General features: G+C 39.4%; 1 protein-coding gene across 3 annotated transcripts in view; it reads left to right on the plus strand.

Annotated features, from left to right (window-relative positions):
• GABPA (GA binding protein transcription factor subunit alpha) overlaps positions 1 to 21724 on the plus strand; it is a 22393-nt gene extending 669 nt beyond the window's left edge. Inside the window, exons 1-10 of one of the 3 annotated variants that reach the window (XM_027902114.1) lie at positions 477 to 925; positions 3600 to 3697; positions 4347 to 4491; positions 5380 to 5464; positions 9490 to 9735; positions 13408 to 13602; positions 14355 to 14411; positions 15444 to 15584; positions 16938 to 17130; positions 20792 to 21724. In XM_027902114.1, the coding sequence (XP_027757915.1) occupies positions 3621 to 3697; positions 4347 to 4491; positions 5380 to 5464; positions 9490 to 9735; positions 13408 to 13602; positions 14355 to 14411; positions 15444 to 15584; positions 16938 to 17130; positions 20792 to 21020 (1368 nt within the window). In that variant the 5' untranslated portion in view covers positions 477 to 925; positions 3600 to 3620 and the 3' untranslated portion in view covers positions 21021 to 21724. Of the gene's footprint in view, positions 1 to 476; positions 926 to 2121; positions 3698 to 4346; positions 4492 to 5379; positions 5465 to 9489; positions 9736 to 13407; positions 13603 to 14354; positions 14412 to 15443; positions 15585 to 16937; positions 17131 to 20791 lie in introns of those variants that run through there. The other 2 variants (XM_027902112.1, XM_027902111.1) reach the window with 2 other exon arrangements.
• Positions 21725 to 26287: the final 4563 nt, after the last annotated feature.

Consider the following 26287-nt stretch of genomic DNA (forward strand, 5'->3'; position numbering starts at 1 on the left):
TGGCGGCGGCGGGTGAGCGCGGCCCGGCCCGTGTTTTGTTTCCGTTTCTCCCCCGGCGGCTCCGCGATCCCATTTCCGTTTCGGGTTCAAACAACGACACGGAGGCGCCGCGGGAAGCGGGGCCTGCGGGGACGCGGAGCCTGGGCGGGCGCGGGGAAGGGGCAGCGGGATGAAGGAGCGGGAGCTCCCGGCGCGGGGCTCCGAGAGGCCTCCCCGGGGCGGGACAGCCCGTCCCGCGCGGAAAGCCCCGGGCTGGGTGGGAACCTGCGGGCATGTGGCGTCTGGTGGCTCTCGCCCTGTACTCGGCACTGGGGAGGCACCTCCAGTGCGGTGTCCAGGTCTGGGCCCCTCACTGCAGGAAGGACACTGAGGGGCTGGAGCGTGTCCAGGGAAGGGAACGGAGCTGGGGAAGGGTCTGGAGCACAAGTCTGACGAGGAGCAGCTGCGGGAGCTGGGGGGGCTCAGCCTGGAGCAAAGGAGGCTCGGGGAGACCTTATCTCTCTCTACAACTACCTGAAAGGAGGTTGTGGGCAGATGGGGGTCGGTCTCTTCTCCCAGACAACCAGCGACAGGACAGGAGGACATCAGGCTCCACCTCTGCCGGGATAGGCTTACAGTGGATATCAGGAAGAATTTCTTCACAGAAAGGAGGATTAGATATTGGAACGGGCTGCCCAGGGAGGTGGTGGAGTCACCATCCCTGGAGGTGTTGAGAAAATGACTGGATATGGCACTCAGTGCTCTGGTTTCATTGACAAGGTGGTATTTGGGCATAGGTTGGACGGGATGATCAGAGGTCTTTTCCAGCCTAATTGATTCTGTGATCTGGCACAGTTTGGTTTCTGGTGCTCTGCCAGGTATATTCTGCACAGCCACAGCTCCCAGTTCCCGTCTATTTTCTCACCTCGGGCTGTGGATAAGGAAGGTAAACACGTGAAATCTGGTGTGACTTCCCCCCACCCTGTTCACTGGTCTGCTATCTTTGTTGTAAATCTGAACTGGCTGAGTTGTAAAAGCTGACCTCTAAAGGACAGGCTGTCTGCTTTGTTACCTACTTTCTGTTGGTTAGTTACAGTTAGGATAATAATAGGGATGGATAGGACCATATGGTGCGTATGTGCTGCACACACTGGAGCTTCTCGGGAGCATAGATAACTCCAGCGACTGGACTTCAGTATCAGCTGATAATGCATCTGGGCCTCAGGACTGATCACAATGACCTAGTGCAATAGCAACCATTCTGCCAGCAGAATTTGTGCCCATATCTCTTCCACAAATCCAGCACAAATGCTGCTGTTGCAGTGTTCCTACCACTTTATCCTCCTGGCAAGCCAGGCTCTTTGAGCCTTCAAGGAAGGCTCAGGCAGCTCAGTCCTGTGTGAACCTGTGTTCACTTTCAAACTCTGCATCATCCTGTAGCAGCAAACTTTGCTAGACTTCATGTGAAATGTTTGTATCATCAGAAGTCTCTTTATTCTACCATAGAAAAGTCTGAATAATTTTCCCTAATATATTTCTCTGAAATTTAATGAGTTTACATCTTTCCATCATGATGTTGGTTCTTTCCACCCGTCATCTCCCTTCCTCGTGTCAGTGGAAGCATCTTTCTGTGCCTGTGCTCCCCTCTCCCACCTCCCCAGGGTTCCAAAAATACACCAGAGCCGGAGAGATGCAAACACAAACTGCCTTTGAAGAGCGAGTGAACAATTACTAGTCCATCTGCCCTTTTGGCATCCAGTCCATGGGGGCTTCAAAATGCCTTGCCTAATTCTCTGCATTTACTATTTGCAGTAATATTTGCTTTCCATCACTTTGCATTTAGCAATATTGAATATTTTCTACCAGAAATCATTCAAGATGGTGAGTTCCTTCTGCAAGTCTGCATGGTTTTCTCAATAAATAACTTATGAATATGTCAAGGAAGAGAAATCCCAGCCTAACCACTTTTGTGACTTTACTGATAAACTCCCTTCATCACCAAAAAAAAAAAAAAAAAAAAAAAGGATTTAGTCTTGTTTTGGGTTTTGAATCTGATTGCTAATGCAGAAAATACATTTACCCTCTTTTTATCATGACACTTTGCTTTTTGGAGAGTTTTCAGTGATGGGCATTGCTCATACCTTGGTTTTGAAATATTTTTTAATAGTCAGACAGGTCACCTGCAACCATGTGGGTGTCAATACTTTCAGATACTTAAACCTGTCTGCATTTTTTGGAAGTCTTATCATGAAGATGATACACAGGATTAAGGGATACAGGAACTGGATTCCCAGGGCCCTGTTCACTGGACACTACCTGGCCCTTTGGAGATTTTTACAGTGCCAGATCTGTGAACAGAACAGGTTCTGGGTTTACTTCTTTCAGTGAGATAATGATAAGGTGAGTTTTTACTTCCTGTCTGGCTTTGGCAACTTCTTACGGAATGACACCACATGCAGCATTTGATTTCTTTGCAACTGATCTTACAGAATAGGTTTTGACGGAGATGATGAGTAATTTGAATTTCTTTAAACAGTTTATGTAGCAGCTGTTGAATGTAGTTGGCTATTAATTCCTGCAGAGAAGTTTTGAAGTTTACTAAGTTCCCTTATTAACTTGTCTAGCAAGATTCTTATGCTAACAGTCAGGTTTGGGATAGAGTAGTCTCTGGGAACGAACGAGTCCAGGATGGAAACCTTGATAATCTCTTCTATTGTGGATATATTTGAATAGTAGCATGTTTTGCTTTTTCTGCTGTGATTTTTCTCCCTCTGTGGTCTTAATTCCTGCTCCTTTCATTATAAGTTGAAGGTGTTATTTATTGTAAACTATTAATATCATTTGGCCTGGTCCTCTTATCATTTGTATTTCACAGTTATGATGTATAGGCTGGTTAGTGAAACACAGTAATGCCGGGCAAGCTGTGTCTTTACAGACCAAATGCAAAGTAATTCTTTCTTTCCCTCTTACATTCCCAGCAGACTCCAGTGTTTTACAAGGCCTGAAAATCTGCAGTGTCAGTGATAATATCACAGGGTAGCTTTCCCTTTCATTGCTACCATTCTCCATTAGTTTGGGACTTCACAAGATGCATTATTGTGCACGCCGTCAACCCATCGCCCATGGGAGGGATGGGTGCAAAAAAGATAGGACAGTCAACAAACACTTTGTTATTCAGTTTATTTATCTATGAAGAAATCATGGATCTTCTCCCTAACTTCCTGCTACAGCATTTCATGTAAAAATTTCGTTTCCCACTTAAATTAATGAGCAGCAACTTTCAGCCTTGCTAGGAAAGTAGTATGAATTTTCAGATGTTCTTTGCTGTAGGTGGCCCATAACAAAACAGAAGTCAATAAATTTGGATACCTCCAAGAGAATCAGGCTTTGGGCTCCGTGCTTATGTCCATTTATAGTCCTGGGTTTGCCCCTAGAACATTTGTTTGAAGAACAGGTATTGTCATCTGTTTTGTGAAGTCTCTGTAAGCTTGGATTTATTTTTTAGATGAATTCTTGGCTTTAAAAGGGTATTCTGGTATTTGATTTAAAAATAGGACAAAAAACATTATCTAGTCTTGTTGGTATGTGACTTACCAAAAAAAATTCTTTTCCATTCCTAGCTCTGTTAAGACATTTCAGCCATGACTAAGAGAGAAGCAGAGGAGCTGATAGAAATAGAAATTGATGGAACTGAGAAACAGGAATGCACTGAGGAAAGGTACGTACTGTCTGCTTTTTGGATCCTTAATCAATACTTAATTAAATAATTAATTCATTTTTCTGTTTCATATCTAATTCAATTGTGTTTTTCTTAAAGTTGAAATGTAGCAACTGTAGGAAATCAGTATAGTGCTGTCATGTTCCTCAGTCTTAATTATTTAAGATACAAACTGTGATGCTTATTTCTTCCTACCTTCATTTCTGTAGGAGCATGTCTGTGTTTATGTGCTACAGACCTTTCAGCTCCAGTGTATCCTTCTGTAGCTGAGATGAACCTTCCAGTTTCTCCAGTCCATTGCTTTGCTGTTATACTGGATTTCTACAGGATCATTTGTTTCTAACAGAGCAGAAATGATGTTCTATATTGACTGTAATGGTTGTTAGGGCTATTGAAACCATAGATACTGAAGTCTGATATCCTCTGACTTAATTATCTCAACCTGTTTTTTTTATTTCCTAATGGGTTAAAATCAGTGAGACCAAATTTAGAAATTCACTCTCTACCCAAGCTAAGAGTTGATTTGCATGGTACTAAGATTTCAGAGTCAGTATTAGCCTTTATCTAGTTTACTTCTTTTATTAAGCTTTCCTATACCTGCTTCAGTAATATGTAGGTAATGATTTCTTTTATTAATTTGGTATTTAAGCATCGTTGAGCAAACCTACACCACAGCAGAATTTGTGAGTCAGGCTATTGACATCAATGAACCCATTGGAAATCTTAAGAAGCTGCTGGAACCCAGACTGCAGTGTTCCTTGGATGCACATGAAATTTGCCTGCAAGATATCCAGGTAAATTGAAAGGCTAAGAAAGATTTAACCTCTTAATGGAAAAGCATTTTAAATACTTTGTCCCTTCCTTCTGTTTATTCCATTCTGTGGAATTCATGCTTCATGTGGAATACTACTTACAATTAAGAGTTTACCTTAATGTCAGGTTCATTATCACCAGACCATTTAATAAATACACACTAGTTCAGTGGGAATAAAATAAAAATATTTTTATTTTGTTCCTGGCGTAAGGGTAAGAAAGCACCTTGCCGGTGAACAAAGAATGAGGACAACAACAATACTGCTTTCCCTTCAGGTAGCCCTGAAGGGAAATCATTCATTGCTGCCTGAACTTCTGTGAGTCTAATCTTGTCTTGAATCTGAGTGAGGTGAGAAGGTTTTTATATTACTCAGGTGTAGAGATAGCAAAGCATTACTCAAGAAATCCCTCCCTGTTTTTGTAGGCATCACCACATGTAAGACAGTATAACTGTTTTGCATTCTGTTTAGCTGCATGTTTTATTTGCTATTGTAATCAGGCATCTATGGCTTTTCCAGAAGCAACAGGAGAATACTGTTGTAAAGACAAGAATTTTTATCAAGGTGTTTAAAACTCAGAAAAGGATCTGTAGATAGTTTTCAGGTAGTGAAGGTACTGCCCAGTATTGCTTTGCTTCTTTTAGGTCAAAAATTGTCTCTCTAAGTGCCTTAAACAAAACAGTGGCAAGTTTCAAATACGGATCAAATTCCTTTTGCTGTGTACTTTGTCTGCTAGCACTGAAAGTATTTGCACACTTCAGAATATTTGCTGCAGGCACCAGGCGTTTCTGAAGTTTGAAGGAGAATAAGTTTCTTGTAACTATGAGGCTGACACATATTTTTAATTTTTTTTTTTATGCCTTTATCAAGTTGGACCCGAATCGAAGCCTTTTTGATCAAGGAGTGAAGACAGATGGAACGGTGCAACTCAGCGTGCAAGTGATATCTAGGCAAGGTAAGCAGTTATGTTTACCTGTTGTACAGATAAACTAATATTGTAGGAATACTTGTGAGCAAATCTCCTATTCTGGCTGTAAAACTGAGAAAATCACTGAATGCCCATGAAGCTTTCATTGTGTACTGTGGTTATAAGTAGTAAAATTAAAATAAATGTCACGAACTAATGCTATTTGAAATGTTTATTATAGGAACTTCATATCCATTTATAAGTAAAAAAACCCAAACATAAACCCAAAGCCCAAACAAATCTGAGTCAAATAATGACAGTTACAGTATGAGGATTTCCTCAAGGTTGAGTAGTTACTCATATCAGACCAAATACCAAAGTAGACAAAAGACGTTTGTGTAGGTAGGTGACTCTGTGAGGTGATTGAGCCTGTGTGCTTCAGGAACAATTAGACTTTGAAAATATATGTAGCTAACTGGAAATTCTTATCAAAGTCCAGGATTACTCTCTGTTGTCTGTTTTCTTTGGATGAGAAGTCAGAGTAAACCATTGTGACAGAGGAACATGAAGCAGGTTGATAGGGATTTGTTGGTGCATAGTTTTCATTTGTATTACCTGGTATGACAGGGTTTCCTCTTGTCAAATCTTCAGGAATTAGCAGCTTCCTTGTTTTGCTTGTTGTCGTGTTCCTATGGGAACAGCTACAGGTGTTAGTTTACATATTTTCAGACAGTGACAATAAGTTCCTACTAGAGTAGATTGGTTATCTCTTTTGAGTTTACATCAGCAAATTTTAGGGAGCATACTTTGTTTTCTTGTCACTGCAGTATAGATTAGACAGAATAAAATCTTTCTGCTTTGTATTAACAGTCTTCAGTATGACACAATTTGCATTTAATGCTGTGTTGAATCCTCAGTTCCCCATATGTAATGGGGATTGAACTGCCTTTCTGCTTTTAAAAATAAAATAGAAATATCCTTCAGGAAACTAGAAAAACTGCTCTTAATTCATACCAGTAACTTATAGTATTCAGTGCTCAGATTGTTGTATTCTTCCTGTGTTTGGTGGGATTTTTTGTCTTTAATGTAAAACTGACCATATAGTACAAGGAGCTTCTTGCCTCCCAACGCCATGGCACCCTCTCTCTTTCTCACTCTCTTTTCTCTCCTCCCTTGAGAGGAATATTTGAGTATTAAGTATTTCTGTGTAGCTCTGGGACAATCCTCAGTATTGTTTTTCAGGCCTTGACACTTTAATAACTCATAAGAAATCTGCATGTTGAAGGCATGTAAAATATGTCAGGACAGAATGTCAGAAAACAAATAACATGGATATAAATAAAAGGAAGATATTTGAATCACTGACAGGAAAATGGACTTGTTACCCTTGACTGCAGTGTCCTTTTGAGTCAGAGGGAAAAACAGCTTCTTACGCCAGCAGCATATTTTACTTGCATGGATGAGGTTTTGAAAGATTCTCAATTTACTTATTTTTGTTTTCCCCCTACTTGTGTAATGTTTACAATTCAACTAATAGTAATCAGTGGTGTTAATCCTTGTGGTAGATTGGACTCTCTTATGTCTTAAAAGAAAAACTGCTACATCAGTTCAAGTGTTCTATCAAATTTTCATTAGCCATCTGGAAATTCAAAGGAATAAACACCAGCTGAAATACGATCCAGTGTAGTTCTTTTATAGCATTTAATACTACAGTAGATAAAATATCATTCCTGATTCTACCTTGCCTTATCTCCTTTCTCCTGGTTGGAGGAATTTTGTTTTCCTGCCACTGTGAGAACAGCAGCTTTGAGTGCAGCCCAGTTCTGTACTGCTCTGAACTGGGCTTCTTGCAAGTCTGTGGAAATCTGAGTAACTGTATTCCATTGTATGTCAAAGAATTTGAAAAGAATCTTTAATTTTGAAGACCTCCATAGCAAAATATTCTGCGGTATTTTCCTATAACAATTTCTGCTTTTATTATTTTCAGTGTGTAAAGGGACAAATAAATGTAATGACGCTCATCTAAATTAACAGTACAGTTTGACTGATATCCTGTGTATGGCTGTGGTTAATACTAGACCTTTCAGGGTGGAAAAAAATAGGCTATCTGTAAGTCAGTCTTCATCTGAGTTCTCTACCTTCAGACAATTGGCAGTGAAGGGGCATGTCCTGGCAACATCTGCACATGTCTTGGTAGCTCATGTCCCTGAAGCTTTGTACTCCTTGTACCAGTTTATGCTTCTGGGGTGTGTGTCAGAGGAATACTGGGCATCCATTCTCTCATGCAGTAGGTGGAGGGAGAAGAGGTGTGAGGAGAGATGCTGCCAAACCCAGGGAATTAATGTTGCTCTAGTGTTGCAGTAGGTTAGGCATCAGACTTAATTCACAACATTTTTCCTTGTAAGCTGATTCCTCTACAGAGACTCATCGCTTTGATCTCCATGTTTGTATTGTGGATGAAGCACAAAGTTCTTCTGACATGTAATTATTTGACAGATAATGAATTATTTTGTTGAGCAGTGGTGAACTGTTCCTCTCTAGAAACTTTTTTCTTTGCTTTCTTTTTTGAATATCAGAAATAGAATCTTAACCCTTAGTGGTTTTCCTTACCCACTTTTATCTGATTTTGAAAGAAGCCTGTGCTCTGCATGTTAATTTTAGATGTCCTAGATAAAATACTCTCCTAGATAAGGTACTTGTTTTCTTTTCCTTCGTGTTTGCTTCTTCATCTAATGAACCACCTATTGGTTGTCTGCATCTATTTTCACTTCCTTAATTTCACATTGCAGCCAGTTGTACTTAGGGTGTTTGTAGTGGTCCCTTTCTAATATTTTTCTCAAGCTGAATTCCTTTTAAAATCTAGAAGAATACTGAAAAAGACTTGCTTTGTTCTTACTTGTAGTACAGGTGTGTACTGCATTTATTTTCCCTTCCAAGCTATGACTGGATTGTGGCTTTAGCTGTTAAGGCTGTTACCTGGAGAACTTACCTCACATTGAGCTTTAATACAGATTAGATAGGAGGGACAAAAACTAATACTTTTTGGCTCGAGGTATACTGAATTTATCCTGGCCATATGATGTTCTGTGAATCCTACTTTCATCTGCCTAACCTAGTCAAGGTTTTCCAAGTGATAATAAGATGGAATTTTAAAGATTTTTTTTTTTTTCTGTGCAAATATGTTTGATAAGAATATCTCTAGAGAGTTGTGGTTGTTAGCTGTCAGTACAATGGAAATATAAATTCTGTTGTAATGGAAATAATATGTCACAAAAATAGAGATTATTTTGAAAAATCTTCTATACAGGGTCAGAAATTTGGTGAAGGCACCTTCTGGACAAAAAACCTTCTCAGGAGACAGCAGAGAAGGTGGTGATACAAAGCATTAGTGAATGTGTTCTTAATTGCTGCGGAATAATTACAGACATATCTTCCAGCTCCATGATCTAATATCTGAAATGACAGACATAAAGCCAAAACATGAATAGCTGATGAAGCTTGAAATAAAAAGAATTTTCTAGTTTTCTTTTAACTTGCTGTTAAACATACTACCTACCACAGAGTACTGAAAAAAAAAAATGTTATCTGCCCTGTGTAGACGTCAGACATACCAGGAGAGTATTATAAAGGCTGAAAACAGTGCCTCATGGTTGGAGGAAAGGGCTGGATGCTTGTTTTGGGTCTTCTTGGGGGTTACTGGTTTGGGGATTATTTTTTTTTATTATTTGGTATATTTCCTATAGCCCAAAATACTTGTACTTTATGCCCACATGCTGAACATTCTGTTCAAGATCTGTGAAATGGGTCACCTAAATAGAAAAGGAAGCTGTAATACTGGGGGAGGAAAGAGGGACAGCTTTGTATTCACCTTCCTGAAGTATATGCTGTATAATAGGATATATGTCATTCTAATTTAGGATGCTCACAGAAATTTAATGCTGCTTTTGTGTCCTGCTTCTTCCCTGAGTGTGCTAACCCTACTAATCAGAAAACTTTAGAACAATGTTTTTGTGATATTGGCATTACTAGCTTTGTTTTGTGTTTGTTTGTTTGTTTGTTCTTTCCATACCTAGGGATAGAGCCCAAGTTGAACATCCTTGAAATTGTGAAGCCTGTGGAGACAGTGGAGGTGGTGATTGATCCAGATGCTCATACTGGAGAGGCTGAAGCTCACCTCGTTGAGGAAGCTCAAGTGATAACCTTGGATGGAACAAAACATATTGCAACAATTTCAGATGAAACCTCTGAGCAAGTGACACGATGGGCTGCAGCACTGGAAGGCTACCGGAAGGAGCAGGAGCGCTTGGGAATTCCTTACGGTAATAAGACACGGCGTGGCGTGTGTTTTGGGCAGGATCTGAGTTCTTGTGTTTGAGGGATTGGTGCTCAGGCCCTCAGAAAAGGCAGCTGAGGGGGTGGGTAAGTACAATGCAAGTATCTGCATAAGGGAATTGTGGAACCATGGAATGGTTTGGGTTGGAAGATCATCTCATATCAATCCCCCTGCAGGGCAAGAAGGACACCTCCCACTAGACCAAGTTGCTCCAAGCCCTATCCAACCTGTCCTTGAACAATTCCAGGAGTAGGGCAGCCACAGCTTCTCTGGGCAGCCCATTCCAGGGCCTCACAACCCTCACAGGGAATCATTTTTTCATAATGCTTACTCTGAAGACTAAAGAGAAGTACAGTGAATCCTCATAAGAGTTTTATTAAATCAGAATTTTTTTGCTCCGTAACTTTTTTGTCAACGCAGTTTTTAGAAAGCACTTTTCTTCTTCCTGCCCTCCTTAAAAACATGTATGTTAATGATTCATGATGTGTGTGAAGCTGAACTCGACTCAGTACTTGGTGAGGGTTGCTTCTAAAGTAGTGAAACAAATTCTTCATGGACTCGAGGATGATGAATCTTGTGTTAAATCAGATTTTGCCTGGAAAGCCATACTGGACTTCAGCATACTGGAGGAAGGTGATTCAGAACTGACAATACATATTCTGGTAGATGATCATCTCCTTTGAAGTAATGTTGTTACTTAGCAGGCTCCTCTTTTAATGGTAGCTTAGAAAAAAACGTCCCTGAATGCCTGCTTAAAATTGAACTGAAACTGTGGGGTTTAGACCTGTATCACGTTCAGGAGATTATTTAGCTCAGTTGCTTCTTGTCAGAAATGTACTGTCAAGGCATATTCAACATAGGAAGCTGTAGTATCTGAGCAGACCCGTAAAAGTGGAATATATTTGGCAAGTGGGATATTTGGAAGTATTTAAGAATTCCAGTCAAGTCACAGGTCTTTGCAGGACATGTAGCTTGACGATATTTTGAATATATTTTTGATAACTAAAGCAATAGTTTTTTCATGACTTTTTGTTGTTCTTATTGGCAAGCACTTCAAAAATAGTTGTCGTCGTGTTGCGTCTGTTGATAATCAGGGATTTGACGCAAAATGTTGGAAAAAAAATCTGAGGGATTATCAGGAGCAGACTAATACTTTTCAGCATGCTCTCACATTAATACCACAAGAAAGTTACTTAAACTGATGTTGTGTTGAATAATGTTTGTAATAAACGTGCATAACATTGATGCTTTAAGAAAACCCACATAACCCACAGCTGTGACTTTAAAAGTTTAATGTATTTTGGGTCACAGGTGTGCAGATTTTTCAGGAAAATCATGCTAGGTCATTATGACAGAGGCTCTCTGTCATGAATAATTGTTTTCCCTTGACATCAGAAAAATGTGCAAAACTGCCTTCCTAGAAAGAATAAAATTCTAAATGTTTTCTGAGTAGATATTGCAGGGACTTGGGCTGAAATCAGGTGCCCCTAGGTTCTACAGTATGATCTGAAACTGTTCCTTCAATCTTTTCAGAATACAGGGTCTTGATATTAAAAGTCATATCCAGTCAGTAAATAATCATTTGGAAAGGTAGTTGTTCAGTGTTTTCATCCTTACAGGCTTCTCAGCTTTACTGTAAATGGAAAATGAGCTTTTAGCAGTTCTTTAAAATGTGGCTTTCTCTTTGTGTCACGTTTTAGTGGGTTTTATTAGAGATTACAGTTCTTTATCTGTTAAAGGTATTTCTGCCATTAGAATCCACATATTTGGTACCATTGCAAAAGTCCCTAGAAAGAAGGAAAGTATTAATTGTCAAGAGAAATAAAGCCAGAAAAGGGAGCAACAGACGCTTGGAAACCACAGAAGTGGTTAAGGAAAAATAATGATATATGTTTCCTTGCAGATTGTGTTCTGCCAGTGAAAGCAAATAAGTTTCTGATGAAAATTCTCTGCTGATAATGTTTTGAAGACCAAACCCCTTGTGGTGTGTCTTCTGCCAAAGGATTACATTGCATGGTTTTAGGTAGCATCAGTGAAAAATGATGCTGTGTAACTGTCCTTTATTAAGCAGTAGCCAAAACATCTCAGTGTTAGTAACACTCGTTTGGTCACCAGGCTAAAACACAGCATGATGAGGAGAAAATTAATCCATCCCAGTTATTTAGAAACTGGGATAATGTGAATGAGTTTAGAATGTAATATTTTGTCAGAATTGCATACTGGTCAACATGTTTGAGGAGAGTATCCTTGTGGGAGAGAGACTACTCTTTCCTTGAAACTAAAGACCATGGAAAAAGAAAAATAATTGTTTTCTATGTTTGAGATATGTGAGGCTCTGTTCTGATGTAATAACTTTTACTAAAGAAATTCCCCTTTTTGCCTTTCTCCCCACCAACCCACACCACTCCCTCTGCATTTTAAGAGCTGTCAAATTTCCAGTCAGATTTGGTCACAGTAGCTCTCTGCTTCTTGATGTGATGCATTTACTTTTATGGAAGTGTAGTGGGTTGACCCTGGCCAGGTACCCACTAAAGCTGCTCTATCACCCTCCCTTTGCAACTGGACAGAGGAGAGAGAAAAAAAAAAACAGCTGAGGATTCATGAGTAGAGATAAGAACTGGGAGAGGTCACTTACAGATTACCTTCATAGGCAAAACAGACTCCAAGTGGGGATAGCACTTAAATTTATTACTAACAGGATAAGAGCCAAAGAGTGAGAAATAAAACAGTCTTAAAAACACCTTTCCCCCACCCCACTTCCTTCCATGTTCTCCCTCCTCTCCACCAGTGGTGCAGGGGGACAGGGAATGAGAATTGCAGTCAGGTGTTGTTTCTGCTGCTACTCAGGGAGAGGAGTCCTGCCCCTGCTCCCATGGGGTTCCTCCCATGGGAGACAGTCCTAGATGGACCTCTCCAGCATGTGTCCATCCCTCCAGCAGCAATTCTTCCCAAACTGCTGTCCGATGGGTCACTCCTCCATGGGGTACAGTCCTTCACGGATGAGCTGTACCGATGTGGGTCCCCCCCAGCGGCCACAAGTCCTACCCAGGAAAAACCTACTCCAGCCTGGGCTCCCTCTCCACAGGCCACAGGTCTCCTGCAGGACCCCACTCCCTCCTGGGCCTCCCACAAGGTCACAGCCTCCTTCCTGCATCCACCTGCTCCAGCATGGGCTCCTCCATGGGCTGCAGGGGCTCTCTGCACCCTGATGGTCCCCCATGGGCTGCAGGGGCACAGCTGCCCCACCATGGGCAGCACCACGGGCTGCAGGGACACAGCTCCAGTGCCTGGAGCATCTCCTGCCCTTCCTTCTACACTCACCTTGCTGTCTACTTTGTTGTTCACATATTCTCACTCCACTCTTCCCTGGCTGCAATTTTCTTCTGTGCAACACTCCTCTGTTCTTAAATATGTTACTGCAGAGGTGTTATGCCTCACTGGCTCAGCCTTGGCCAGCGGCAGGAAGTCCATCCTGGAGCCGGCTGGCATTGGCTCCACAGGACGGGGGAAGCTTCTGGCAGCTTCTAACAGAAGCTGTAGCCTCACCTGCTACCAAAATCCAGCCACAGAAACCCACTACAGGAAATTATTATGTAATTGAGGAGGGACCTTGCAGTACGTAATGAGGTGATTTGCAGTTTCATCCCTCTTTCTGCAGACCCAGTGCAGTGGTCGACAGACCATGTGCTGCACTGGGTGGTGTGGGTGATGAAGGAGTTCAGCATGACCGACATCGACCTCTGCACGCTCAGCATTCCTGGGAGGGAGCTCTGCAGCCTCAGCCAGGAAGACTTCTTCCAGCGCGTCCCGCGGGGAGAAATCCTCTGGAGCCACCTGGAGCTTCTCCGAAAATGTACGGCAGAACTTTCTGTTCCTGGTTTTACTTATTCCCCCTCCCCACTTCTCTGTTTGCCTTTCTTTCTTTAAAGATGAAACCAGTTGTGAGCAGTTATTTTTCCTTTACTTAATATTTGGACTGAAAATGAGGAGATATTAGGATGTCTGCTGCCATGGAAAATGTCTGCATACTAAACACTGCCTGTCCTTTATCAAACTTCATCACTAGGAGAAGGTAGTGACTGATGATTCCTCCTTTGTTTTTAATGAAGATTTGTAGCTTGTGCATCTACTGAATTTGATCTCTAATTAAATATCGATTATGAGTTATTAAATGTACATTTCTGTGTCATGCAGAAATATTATTAAGCAGAGGCAATGAAATCCTTAGATGGCACACAACACAATGATGCCTTGTATGTGCATAATACATTAATATATGTGTGCCTTTCAGATTTACCGTGCTTGGATGTAATTTGGCAGACTAAAAGCTATTTCCATCTTCATTTACATGATATAGCTAAAGGTTTTATGGGATGGAAAATGCATGACATACCTTGAAATTTGCCATGTACGCCCTTATTTCCAAAAATTGAGTGACAGATGTTAAATGTCTCTACTTGTAGGACCATGAGCTATACATGTCTCTTGTAGACGGATACCAAATTTTGACTTTTTTCCTCTATGAAAGATGAAAGTTTTTGATCTTCAGTGACTTGAAATCTGTAAGTTAAATAAAAACACACTGTTTTTGTTTCTAATTTGCAGATGTGTTGGCTAGTCAAGAACACACTGGAGAAATAGCAACTGTTACTATCGATCAGCGTGAGTGCTTCTATCAGCATTAATTCTTCACTGTTTGCAGGTTTAGCCCTGTACTTTGGTTCAGCTCTGTGATAGTACAGCATTTAGATAATCACTTAAGAGAGTAGTTTTCCTTGGGGGCAGGGGGAGGAGGACATATTTTAAACTTCAAAACATAATGTTGAGTTTCTCTATATTTTGTTAGTGGCTGAAAGGTGGTGTATGGCCTGAACTGTGGGAGATTATGACTTTCATTTTGGGTGGTAGATTTTCCATTCAATGGAAATAAACTGTCTAGGATACATATTTGAGGTTTTTAGTTATTCTGGGGGTTTAGGTTATATATTGCATTAATGAACAGATACAATAAAGTATTAATTAAAAAAAAAAAAATTTCCAAAAACTGAAGGGGCATGTGGAAGACTTGCTTATAACCCAATACTAGAAATAATACACTAAAGTAACTTTCCAGTTATTTGAAGCTACTTCTTTCAGCTGAAGCAGTGCCATCAATTATTAAAATGAATCCATTTCCAGAAGACTTGTAAGCAGCTTATAATAAACAGACAGACTGTGTGTTACATCCTGGGGTTGTTTCTGCTTGAAGCCAGCTCGAGTGGGGCATTTTCATCCTCCTCCATGGCAATAGAAGGGTGTTTACTGTTTGAATAGCAGGTTTGGAGGGTGGTAGTGACTGTGGAGAAAAGGGCATTAGGGCAGATCATGTGGGAACAGCATAAAGATGAAAACAAAGGCATGAGAGAGTTTGCAGGTTTTTTTATGGAAACATGTAATACACATGATAGTAAACTAAGGCTGATGTTTTACCTGTAATGTGACACTTTTTCAGTGAATCTAAAACTACAATTTTCACTGTAAGAGATAAAAAGTCTTTAAATTATATTTAGCATTGTGACTTATGCGGTGTGCCTTTTTAGCAAAGGAAAAAAAACCCCAGGCTTCTCGGTGTTACGATAATACAGGTAATAAATAAAATATGGGTGTTTCTGTGCAATTTATAATTGATGTTCTGCAACGTTCTCTGCTCCACAGCTGTGCAGATTATTCCAGCATCTGTGCAGCCTGCTACCCCGACCACCATTAAAGTGATAAACAGCAGTGCAAAGGCAGCCAAAGTGCAGCGAGCTCCAAGGATTTCCGGGGAAGACCGGAGTTCCCCTGGGAACAGAACAGGTACCATCTCCATTATTTTTACATGCAAATGCAGTGAGCCCTAACTCATTAATTTGAATGGCAGTTTGGTGGAACACATCTTCGTTGTACCAAGTGTGAGGTTTGTAGGAGGCCGTGTGGTATGAAGGGAACAGTAGGTACAAAATCCTTGATAAGCACGTGCAGCCCTGGCAGGTTGGTCGGCTCACACAAGCATTGTGTGAACATGGTGCTGCAGTTTTTCAGTCCTGCGGTAAATAAAATGCATAAAATTGGAGTTTTTCCCTATTCTTTAACAGTCTGTCCTCTGCAACCACTGCATAGCTTTTCTTCAAGCTTTTAACTTCTTTCCATTTGCAGAAAGGGGACAAAATAAATTGTATATTGAGGAAACCCGGCCTAGCTGGTACTCACTCTGCTTGTTCCCCTTTTCCTCTGTTCCCTCCCATTTTGGTGACTTTAAAATTTAGCAAGTTTCATATTTTTTGTTTAGTTAAAAGAATGCACATCTGGAACACTACACATTAAATCTTCAGTTTATTTTTGGAATTACTGTTACTTGTTCTGTGTTCTTTGATTATTACTAACACATCCTTATTTCTTTATCTTATTTTTTCTTGCTGTCATTTTTGTTTTGGTTCTCTCTACTGTTGTGAATTTTTCTGTTAAATCCTTTCCTCTCCTTGAGTTTTTGGGAGTTTTTTTCAGATTTTCCATAAAAGTTTAATTATGGGAAATCATTCAGAATTCTTAGGTGAAGATTGTATTGGCTGACATTAGCAGGGAATACTTTGTATTTCTCCTTTTAGTCATCAGGTCTGCTCTCCTTATCTCATTGAGAATTTAGGAATTTTACTGCAGGTCCTTGAATTAGAAAGAAATTTGTATGGTTGGACTTGAAAGATGTTGATGGAAGCTGAAGTTTGAGAGTTTCTTTTGTATTTCTGATATTTCGTGTTGAAAACTGGAGACCAATTTACTTTTTTAAAAAAACGGTTCTATTATAGAAGAGGAACATGTGAAGAGGAATAAGCAGCTCTTGCTAAATCTGTTCTATTTTAGAGATAAATATGCGTCTAAATGATTTTGTTCAGTGGAGTATTTTGGGGGTTTTCTTTAACTTCTAGGGACAGATTTATGAGAAATCTTGATTAACATTTTTCTGAAATTCATCAGATTTTTAATAGATGGATACTGGTGAATTCCCAGGAAAATGTTTGCAAAAGAATCATTAAAAGAGATTAATTAAGTGCAAGTTGTCGTTCCATCATATATTCTGTGTTGGTCTGCTCTGTGTTGGTTGAAAATTTATATCAGTGTGGGGAACATAAAAAGAACAAGTTGAAATGCATCTTTTTGTTCCTGTCTCAACAGGGAACAACGGCCAGATCCAGCTGTGGCAGTTTTTGTTGGAACTTCTCACTGACAAAGATGCTCGGGACTGTATCTCTTGGGTTGGTGATGAAGGAGAGTTTAAACTGAATCAGCCTGAACTGGTTGCACAGAAGTGGGGACAGCGCAAAAACAAGCCCACGATGAACTATGAGAAGCTTAGTCGGGCCTTGAGGTAAGAAACTTCAGGGACTCAGATGGGATTTGCTTTCATTTGGCTCCTTTGCCTTTAACTATCATAGTGCGAGAAGTGCAGCTTTTTTAATAAAGGGATAAACAAATCTTCTGAAGCTGATCCTGCCCATCAGATTAAAAGAAAATAGATTTTTTTTCTTCAAGATTGTTAATTTGGGTAGCTCAGTTTCAGAAATACGTTTTTTTTTGAGGGTTTTTTTGATCCCTTTCACTGTTCTTATTGTGAGGGTGTTAAATTGAAAAATGCAGGTGACAGGTAAGTTTCGGCAGCTGTGATTCAACATCCCAGTGAACTTTCCTCATCTGAAGAAATGGAAATGTTTCAGTGTCTTCATTCCAGTGTGATTTTGTAGTTTGACATTGGTTAAAAGGGACCTGTATTTTTGAATCACTATAGATGATGTGCCCAAGGAGGGGGAGTTGTGCAAGTACTGGAATTTTAGACTTCTTTTCCCTGATTATTTTGATCTCTGGAATCATTTGAAACTTCATCCAAATTACCTGAAATCACTAAGAGTGAACTTCTGATTTCTTACTTTGATATGATTAAATATATTTCTCATGATTTGTTTTTAAGAAAGATGTTCATTGCCTAATCCTGCAAATTACAGTTTTAGGAATTCTTTTTATATGAGTGAAGTTGCATGTTGATTGAAGTCTGAGATCTGTGATTTGCTCTTCAGCATTTTCACTTTTGGCTACTTTTTGTCATTGTTTTTTTGGGTTTTGAGGGTTTTTTTTAAGTAAATACCTTTAGCATTGCTTTTAAAAAATCAACTTCTACTTAAAAATACCTCTGTAAGAAATGATGGCAAACTTACCATATTCTGGCTTTCTTAGTCTTGTAGGGAGGATTTAATTAACATCTGGCAGGCACCAGATAGACAGCTTTACTATGCCCTTTTGTTTGTCTTGGAATTTCCTTAGGCACAATATTGTGGATGCCAGAATTACTTATGTGTTTGAGAGGCAAGTGGAAAAAATAATGAAAAGGAAATATTTTGGAGGATATTAGGTGTGGAAAAATGCAACTTCTTAGAATTCCTGAACCTCAGCTCACTGAAAGCAAGGAAGAACACTGATATGTATTTACTCTCATACTTTTCCTTAGGTGTCATGTTTTGGTCTGTTTGAAGTGTATTCCTATTCTCGATGGATATTTAGTCTGGCCCTGTGTGCTTGTTGTTGCATTATATATATATTAAATCAGAATGGTAATTTTTTTCATAGGATCACAGAATCCTTGGGTTTGGAAGGGTCTCATGAGGTCCCTGGTCCAACCTCTTGCCCAAAGCAGAACCTTCCCAATACAGCTGCTCCCCAGCCTCTATTGTTGCAATACCATCCCTTGTGTTTCCAGCCTGGCTTTGTGTAGCTGTAAGTTTGTGTACTGAAGGCATATGTGAAAACTTTCTGGAACATAAAAATTATATAAACTGTGCTAATGCTTTTGGGGTTTTGTCAGGAAGCTCTGCAGAAGATCTCAAAGGCAGCTGAAGAACTTCAGAGTAATATTCTTATGGCTGGGATGTTAAAGGGATGTCTGCAAAATCATTTACATAAATCACCATTAGAGAAATGTTGTGTTTATAATTTAGTCACAGAATTACAAAAATCACATTCCTCAAAGTGTTGCCATTTTGGCAGCTGCGTCAATATTGACATGTTTTCTAACACCTAAATGTCTGAAGGGATATTTGATGCCTCTTGCTACTCCCATGATAAACGTTGTTGCCAAGCTAATGTTGTATTAAGCACTGATGTGTTTTGTTTACTAATGTACTCAAATCACTGTGTCAGTTGTTGGTTAATACAGAAAATGATGTTGGTATTACTGAGAAACGTGCTGGCTCTTCTGCCCAGCTGTAGGGAAAGCAGCCAATACAGAAATTAGGGTGGGGGGTGGAGTGGGGGGGGAAGAAAAACTTTTTTTGTTACATGTACCTTGGTAAATTTTCTAAAATTCAGCATCTGTTTAGTTATCCACTAGGGAAGTGAGACTTAAAGAAAGTAATTCATCTCCTGTATTCCTCTGAAACAAAGTTTTCATGTGTCTTGGAATGTTCCAGTAACTAAGGCTTTGTGAATTTGCATGGGTGTTTATTTTTGGGCTTCTATATTTTTGAATAAGCAAATGCTGTAATCAGAAACACCTTCAACATAATATTGAAAATATCCTCTTGCCACATTGCCTTGATTTTAACTTGAGTGTTTCTAGCACGAGATGTGGGAATCTTGCATGGTTCTGGGCCTTCACATAAATGTTACCTGATTTCTTGTGGTCCTTTTCCTTTCTGATAATATCAGTAATGCAGACTAAACAATTAAAAGTATATTCAGCTCTGTAAAGGATTTTTCCATGTTATTTTGAGGCAGACATTCTTGTACAGGATTGTACAATAAATGTAAATGCTAACTTTAAAAAAATTATGGACGTTGGCACTTCACCTGCCACAGCCACATTTTACAAACTTGCTCTTGGAATTGACTCAATTTTGCCAGTGAGAAAGGATCATCTTTGCTTTATAAGCATGTCAGTCAGAGGATTGAGTTTTAGACAGTGACGAAATCTGGCTTCATTTGTGCTACATTTGGGCGATGGGTTTGAGGCAGTTAAACTGTGAGATTTGTGTTGGTTGGTTGGGTCGGATTTGGGTTTTTTCCCTCCAGATTTATCACAGCCTTGTTAAACACATCAAATCCAAGTTACATCCCAGCCACTTAGGTTTGCTTAATGAGAAAAGTGACAGGCCTTCTGTTAATGCCTGAACAGCAACAAAACTGCACAATTCTAACTTCTGTTTTATTAGTGCGACCTAAAGTTTTATAACATCTCTGGAGTGCAGTGGGTCATGTAGACTTTATCTTACTGCATTTCTGCCCCATCTGATAATTCTTTTGTCACACAATATAAAAAGTATTCATAGTTAGAGAAGTCACTTGGAGTTGTAAATGAGGGCAAAGATGTAGCTTTGCCAGCAAATAAAATATTAACAAAAAACCAAGCAAATAACTATTAAACAAAAAACCCCCACAAAACCAAAAAGAAAACCCAAACCAAACAGAAACAAACAACACAGAAAACTCCAAAATCCCCAAATCCAACCCATGCTGGTATAGTTTTGTTAACACCTTTGAAAACAGTAGGGGGAGAATGGCTGCTTTCCTATCACAGAAACTACAGTGCTAATTTACAACCTGTTTCCAACATGATTTTTTTTCTCCTCAGAAAAAGAGACAAGAGTAAAGCAAAGGACAATAATGAATGGGAGACGATATTTTCTTACTAAGGCAAACCTGTTAAGTTTGACATATAAACTATATATATAACTTCTTCCCCCTCAAGCTGTTTTTAAACTTCTCTAAGACTTTTACTTCTGAACTGGTGCTTCTGACTGCTTATAAAATAATTACTATGTTTTATTTCTCCTTAACATATCAAGATGCAGGGACAATTTTCAACCTTCTTCCCTTTTCTCATGTAAGAAAATGCCTAAACAGTATCTTGGTATATGAAGAGTATCTTGATGAGAAAAGGAATCCTATTTTGGCCTCCGAGTGACCTTAAGTAAATAACTGATGTATATGGAATTCACAGGTGCTGAAAATTCGCACTGATGGTTTCGTTTCCCTTTTTGCAGGTATTACTATGACGGAGACATGATCTGCAAAGTGCAGGGGAAGAGGTTTGTGTACAAGTTTGTGTGTGACCTGAAGACCCTGATCGGGTACAGCGCGGCGGAGCTGAACCGGCTGGTCACGGAGTGCGAGCAGAAGAAACTGGCCAAGATGCAGCTGCACGGCATTGCACAGCCAGTGACAGCAGTGGCGCTGGCTACAGCATCCCTGCAAGCAGAGAAAGACAACTAAGCACTGGGACCTGAAAGCGGGAACCTGAGGCCTGTCCTCCGTAACCAGAGCAGTTGCTGCTCCCAACTTTATGAGGATTGGAAACTTTTGTTGTTTCTTGACCATACGATATAGGGCGTGATTTTCTATAAAGAACTAGGACTCATATAAATTTGGATCTTTTAGCAGCATATATTTCAATGTAAGTTAAGGGATCCCCCCAGCTTCTGCAGCTGTGAGTCAGGACCTCCATTGGTGTGCAGCTGGTGAGAGGTGGAACCGCTCCAGGCTCTGTGACCACGGCTGTGCAAAGTCATTTCTTAAGCACTTCTAACAAAAATGAGTCCTCACAGCAAAAAGGCTGACCAGCTGTCTGAACACAGCCCTTCCCAGTCTTTTGTTCTCTGCTGAATTGCCAAATGGCATTTGATGCTTTCAAAGTTAAAATATATTCATTATTCTCAGTTAATCAAGCAGAGCCGAAAGACACACTAAATGTTACGAAGCATCAGGTTCTTAAAATAGCTTCTGGAATAGCAAAGGAAACTAAGACTAGGCTTAACTGGAGATCAGTGCTGAAGAAGGAGATCCAGGTTTAGATCTGGCTTAGGTGAAAAGCCAATTATGAGTATTTCATTGTCATATGTAGATAATATGCATATATGAGGGCAGATACCTGTTTTGAAATATGTCGTTGACATTTGCCATTTAGCAAAAAGCAAAGATAAAATTCTTCCCCCACTACCACCCCCCATCAGGTCATTCGAAAACTTGAAAAAACAGCCCTCACCCAAAGAGTAGTTTGGTTGGGGGGTGGGAGGGAAGGGGATTAATGCTGTGTTCCGCAAGGTGCTTAAACCAGCACAGTAGTCAACCTTAGTATGCTAAGACTTAAGTTAATCACAGTCAGTAGTCCCTGGTTAGGAACAAAAAGCGATTTGAAAGTAGTTGACAGAGAGCTGAAGTTTGATTTCCCAATCATTGTACAGTCTGATATATATTAAAATACAAAGAGGCATTTTTTTATTTAAAGTTTATTTCTCTCTGAACTTCAAGTGGTATTTTGAAAGCTTCTTAAGCCAAATGCATGACCCGGAGCTGGGTGCAATTTGAAGAGGGGATGAATTCTGAGCTATGTTTCATGCAAACTTACACATGCAGTAAAAAGCAGGCTGCAGCTTTTTAGCTTCTGTACTGGTGCCTATGAGTGCTGCTTTTGATGGCTGAAAATGGTGCGATTCGGGGGTTGCTTTTTTCCCCTTCCTGTTGCTAAACAGTATAATTATTACGTCACCATTGGTATTTACCAACGCTTTATAAGTGAAAGCCCCTCTGGTAACACTTAACAATTAAAAGGGAAGACCTTTAATTCTGTGAGGGATCGAGCTACTCTTAAACCTTAAACCCTAAGTCCCTGTACGGTGAGGTTCTGAACATGAAGTGTGTTTGTGCTAAATAGGGAGAGCAGGAATGGTCAGACTTGGATGCAGAAGGCAGGGAACGTGAAGACTCGTGTATTTTAAAGACGTGTTGAGGACAAAGCTTTTTGTTTGTAGGTGGATGCTCGTCTCCAGATAGTTTTTGCTTAACTAGAAATCTTGCATGTAGTTCTGGCTTACTTTTTTTCATCATCACATGAATATAAAATATTTTTTTGCCAGATTCTTTGGTACCTCTCACTACTGTTTTCACTCTTGAGCTCTCAAAGCACTCCATCTGCTGACCATGCTGGCTTCCTTTTGCTTTTAAAAAAAATCTAAACCCTGAGCAAAAAAAATGTAAGTGCATCTGTTTATGAGAGGTCAACATGAGTCCATTTATTGCTGTTAGAGCAGTCTGGTGCCACCATTTGGCAGGTGTTTGAGGTGGCTTGTGCAGAGAGGTGAGGGTTTGCTTACCAAGAATGATGTGAAGGTGGTAGTTTGGTGGCAGCACCTCTAGTTACTAAACATAAGTCCAGTACAAGTCACTGGTTGTGTTTAGCAAGGTTGTTGAGAGGCCTTTTTAGTTAAAATGCAGTATAAAAAGAGAAGAAGCTTAAAATACCAGCTTTCTATATCAAACTGGACTGTGGGAGGATAAACAGCAAAATTGAAATTTAATCAAAACTGGATTCTCCTGCGTGGTGGTGTTACATGATGAGTCCAGTGGGGAAAACTCCTGCTCCCACCCTTGGTCTGTAAATACATCCCATTATTGTTTTGCAGCTTTTCAGTAGGTGTGATGGTCCTTTGGGTTCTTTGTTGTGCCTCCATCTGCTTTTCCACCAAGTTCTAATTAGTAAAGAAAGAATCTTTAAAATCATTATCACATTCTCTGTAGTTGAGGGAGAAGTCTGTGACTAACTTGATGTCTTCAGTGAAACAAAAGATGTAGAATATATTGTCAAAGGTTGTTCTGTTGCTGCCAGAAGGAAAACACAGAAAGAATATTCCCAATTTTTGTAAAATGGAACGTTTTTTGCATACTTTTTACTCTTTAAATAAAGACACTTATACTCTGCTAATAATTACGTATTTCTTTTGTGTTTTACTTTTTTTTTTTAGTAATTTTACATGAAACAATTATTTTCTATTTTTACTCTGATAAAATATTTGTGCATAAAATGTCAATATAGTAAAATAAAAATGTTATACAGCTAGTGCCTGTTGACTTCTTAATTTTTCAGAAGGCCATTTGTAATGTCATTCAGGTGCAAGCAGTTCACCTGTCTTTTTTTTCTCTTTTCTCTTAAGATCAGCTCAGAACAGGAAGGCGGCACTCACTTCACATTCTGAATGTGCATCTTCTTTGACTCAGTATTTGGCTGTGTGTTTCTACTTTTAAACTGGTACTTGGTGTCCTTTCTTTCTTTAGCAGCTTTCTTTACATCTTCATTGTAAATCTCAAAGTGTTGCTTTGATTAAAAAAAAATTTATGAAAACTTAATAGTAGGACTAAAGGGAGCTCTATGAAATGGTTCATTTTATGCTTTTAGTGGTGTTTAAATCAGAAAGATTCATGTTGATCTGTATACTTTGGACTTTCTCATCTCTGCAAGTGGCCCCGCTCATTTCACATGGCCCTGCTAACTTAACTGTTTGTACTGTCCTTGTTAAAAAGAAGATAAAATTCTGGTTATGCTGCTATTACTTTATTTTAAAATCGTGTCTCAGTAGAAACTTGCTCATTATACCTCTGAACTCCTCCGTCTGGGCTGCCAAATTCAAGACAGAAATATTTTGTCACCTTTAAACTTGCCACATCACTCGATTTCAAAATGTTTATGTTTAGCTTAGCAGCAACAACATGTAATGGACTGAAAATACTGGGTTTAGAACATTGCAGTAACTTGCTGGACTTCATGATCTTGGAGGCCTTTTCCAACCTAAATGATTCCATGCTTTTGGAGTGCACTTAACAAATATTTGGTATTGTATTAATTGAGCACATTTTATTTGTGTTTATAGCTATTTGTTATTATGCCTGTGTGATCTTGTTTTGGAATTCCTGTTCTCGTACAGAAATTGTTATTGGAGCAATATGGGGAATTACAACTGGCAGCTTGCAAGCAAAACAAGCTGACATGGAACTCTGTTGCCTGATAAAGAAGAGTATTACAAGGTCCATTTGCAAAGGTTTAAGGGGAATATTTTTACTGACTAGACTGTTTTGTTTTTCAAGGTCATACATATTGTTAAGGGTTGTGGGTTTAATATATATCAAGACTGCTACAATATATTTGGGTTGATACTGTATAATTTTTTTTTTTTTTGAGGTAACAATATGATTGACTCTAAATAAGAGAGAATTAAAGGAGAGGAATGGTTGACTGGGTTTGAGGGTTGTAATGTAGAACCTCATGCATTAGACATATTATGACTCAGTAACATTTTACATCATTATTTCAGAATTGGAGGCCACAGAATCTAATCAGGCACCAAACTGAAATATTATCATCTTGTAATTTTATTGACATCTCAACCATTAATGATTTGAAACTAAAGTTAAAAAGTGCTGAGGAGGGAGAAAGAAATATTGAAGGTCTGCCTTTAGAAAAAATTGTCTTTTACTTGTGGAGCTGGTCTTCTGCAAGCCAGAATTAAATGGTTCTAATGACAGTTGTACCAGAAGACGGGTCTGGGAGCCACAAACCAGTTCTCATTTACTTTGAAAAACAGGTATCAGCTGTTGGGTTTGTGGTTCGTGGCACACAGCACCCATGTAAGTTCTTTTTGTAGGTGGTGTTGCTGTAACTGGCTGTGATGGGAAAGAAAGAATCCAAAGAATTAATGATTGATCGTAGTTTTAAGCAACTTACTCGTGGAGTTACTTAATGAAAATTAAGTCAGTTTAGAAGAGGAGATAACTCTGTATCAGAAACAGTTGGAATCCACATGTAAATGGTTGTCTGTTTCCAGAAAAGCTGAAACTCCCTGTAGAGCATTAATTTTTCATTGTCCAACTGTTCTTTACTTATAAAACAGTGTCTGCTAGACACCAGATAGTAATAAAAATTTAGTTTATGGTCATTTTCAGGTTGCAGAAGTTGAAAGGGTTGTTTAGAAACCTCAGGAAAAATGCTTGTTTGGTTCAGCACAGCTTTGGGGAGTGAGAAAACTTGTGGAAACATTTAATTTTGCCTATTGCTTCAAGTATTTGCTGCTAATTATTTAAATGAGCTGGGAGTCTTTGGTAGTAAAAAAACCCACATTGTCCATAATAGATCTGAAATCTTAAGATGCCTTTTTTTTTTGTCTTGCCTTTGCAACCTGCCCTGTAACCTAAATGTAAGAAATTAGCATTTAAGACCTGTATTTCTAGTCCTATGAGACCAACCTGTCAGAATTCACTGATCAAGGCAGAATACCCCCATCTCAGTAGGCACAAAGCAAATTATATAAATTATATATAAGAATATGTAATATATCAATTATTGATTATAATGGAAGCAAACATGGATGGCACTAAAAGTGTTTCTTAGAAATTAGATTTGGGTTTTTTTAGAAATTCCTCCCAGTTAGGGAAGGGTAATTTGGGATGAAAAAAATGTGAGTTAGCTGTTTCCCCCTTCATCCTGGTAAGCTTCAGTTTTTCAATATTCTCATTTTCAAGGGCTCTGCAGGAGCTTCCTCGCAGGAACTGGGTTTGCATAAACCTTCAGCTGCAGAAGGCATTGAGAAATCCGCATGTTTCATACAAATCTTGTCAGGGCGAAAGCTGCAAACGAAAGTTAATCTGGAAGAGTGAGAATGTGAGAGCTGAGATTTAATGAGATTAACCAGACATTAATTAGACACCTGCAGGGT

This window comes from Empidonax traillii, unplaced genomic scaffold (genome assembly GCF_003031625.1).
Source record: "Empidonax traillii isolate 1590-97213 ecotype Southwest subspecies unplaced genomic scaffold, ASM303162v1 scaffold843:size495593, whole genome shotgun sequence".
NCBI classification, from domain to species: Eukaryota; Metazoa; Chordata; class Aves; order Passeriformes; family Tyrannidae; genus Empidonax; species Empidonax traillii.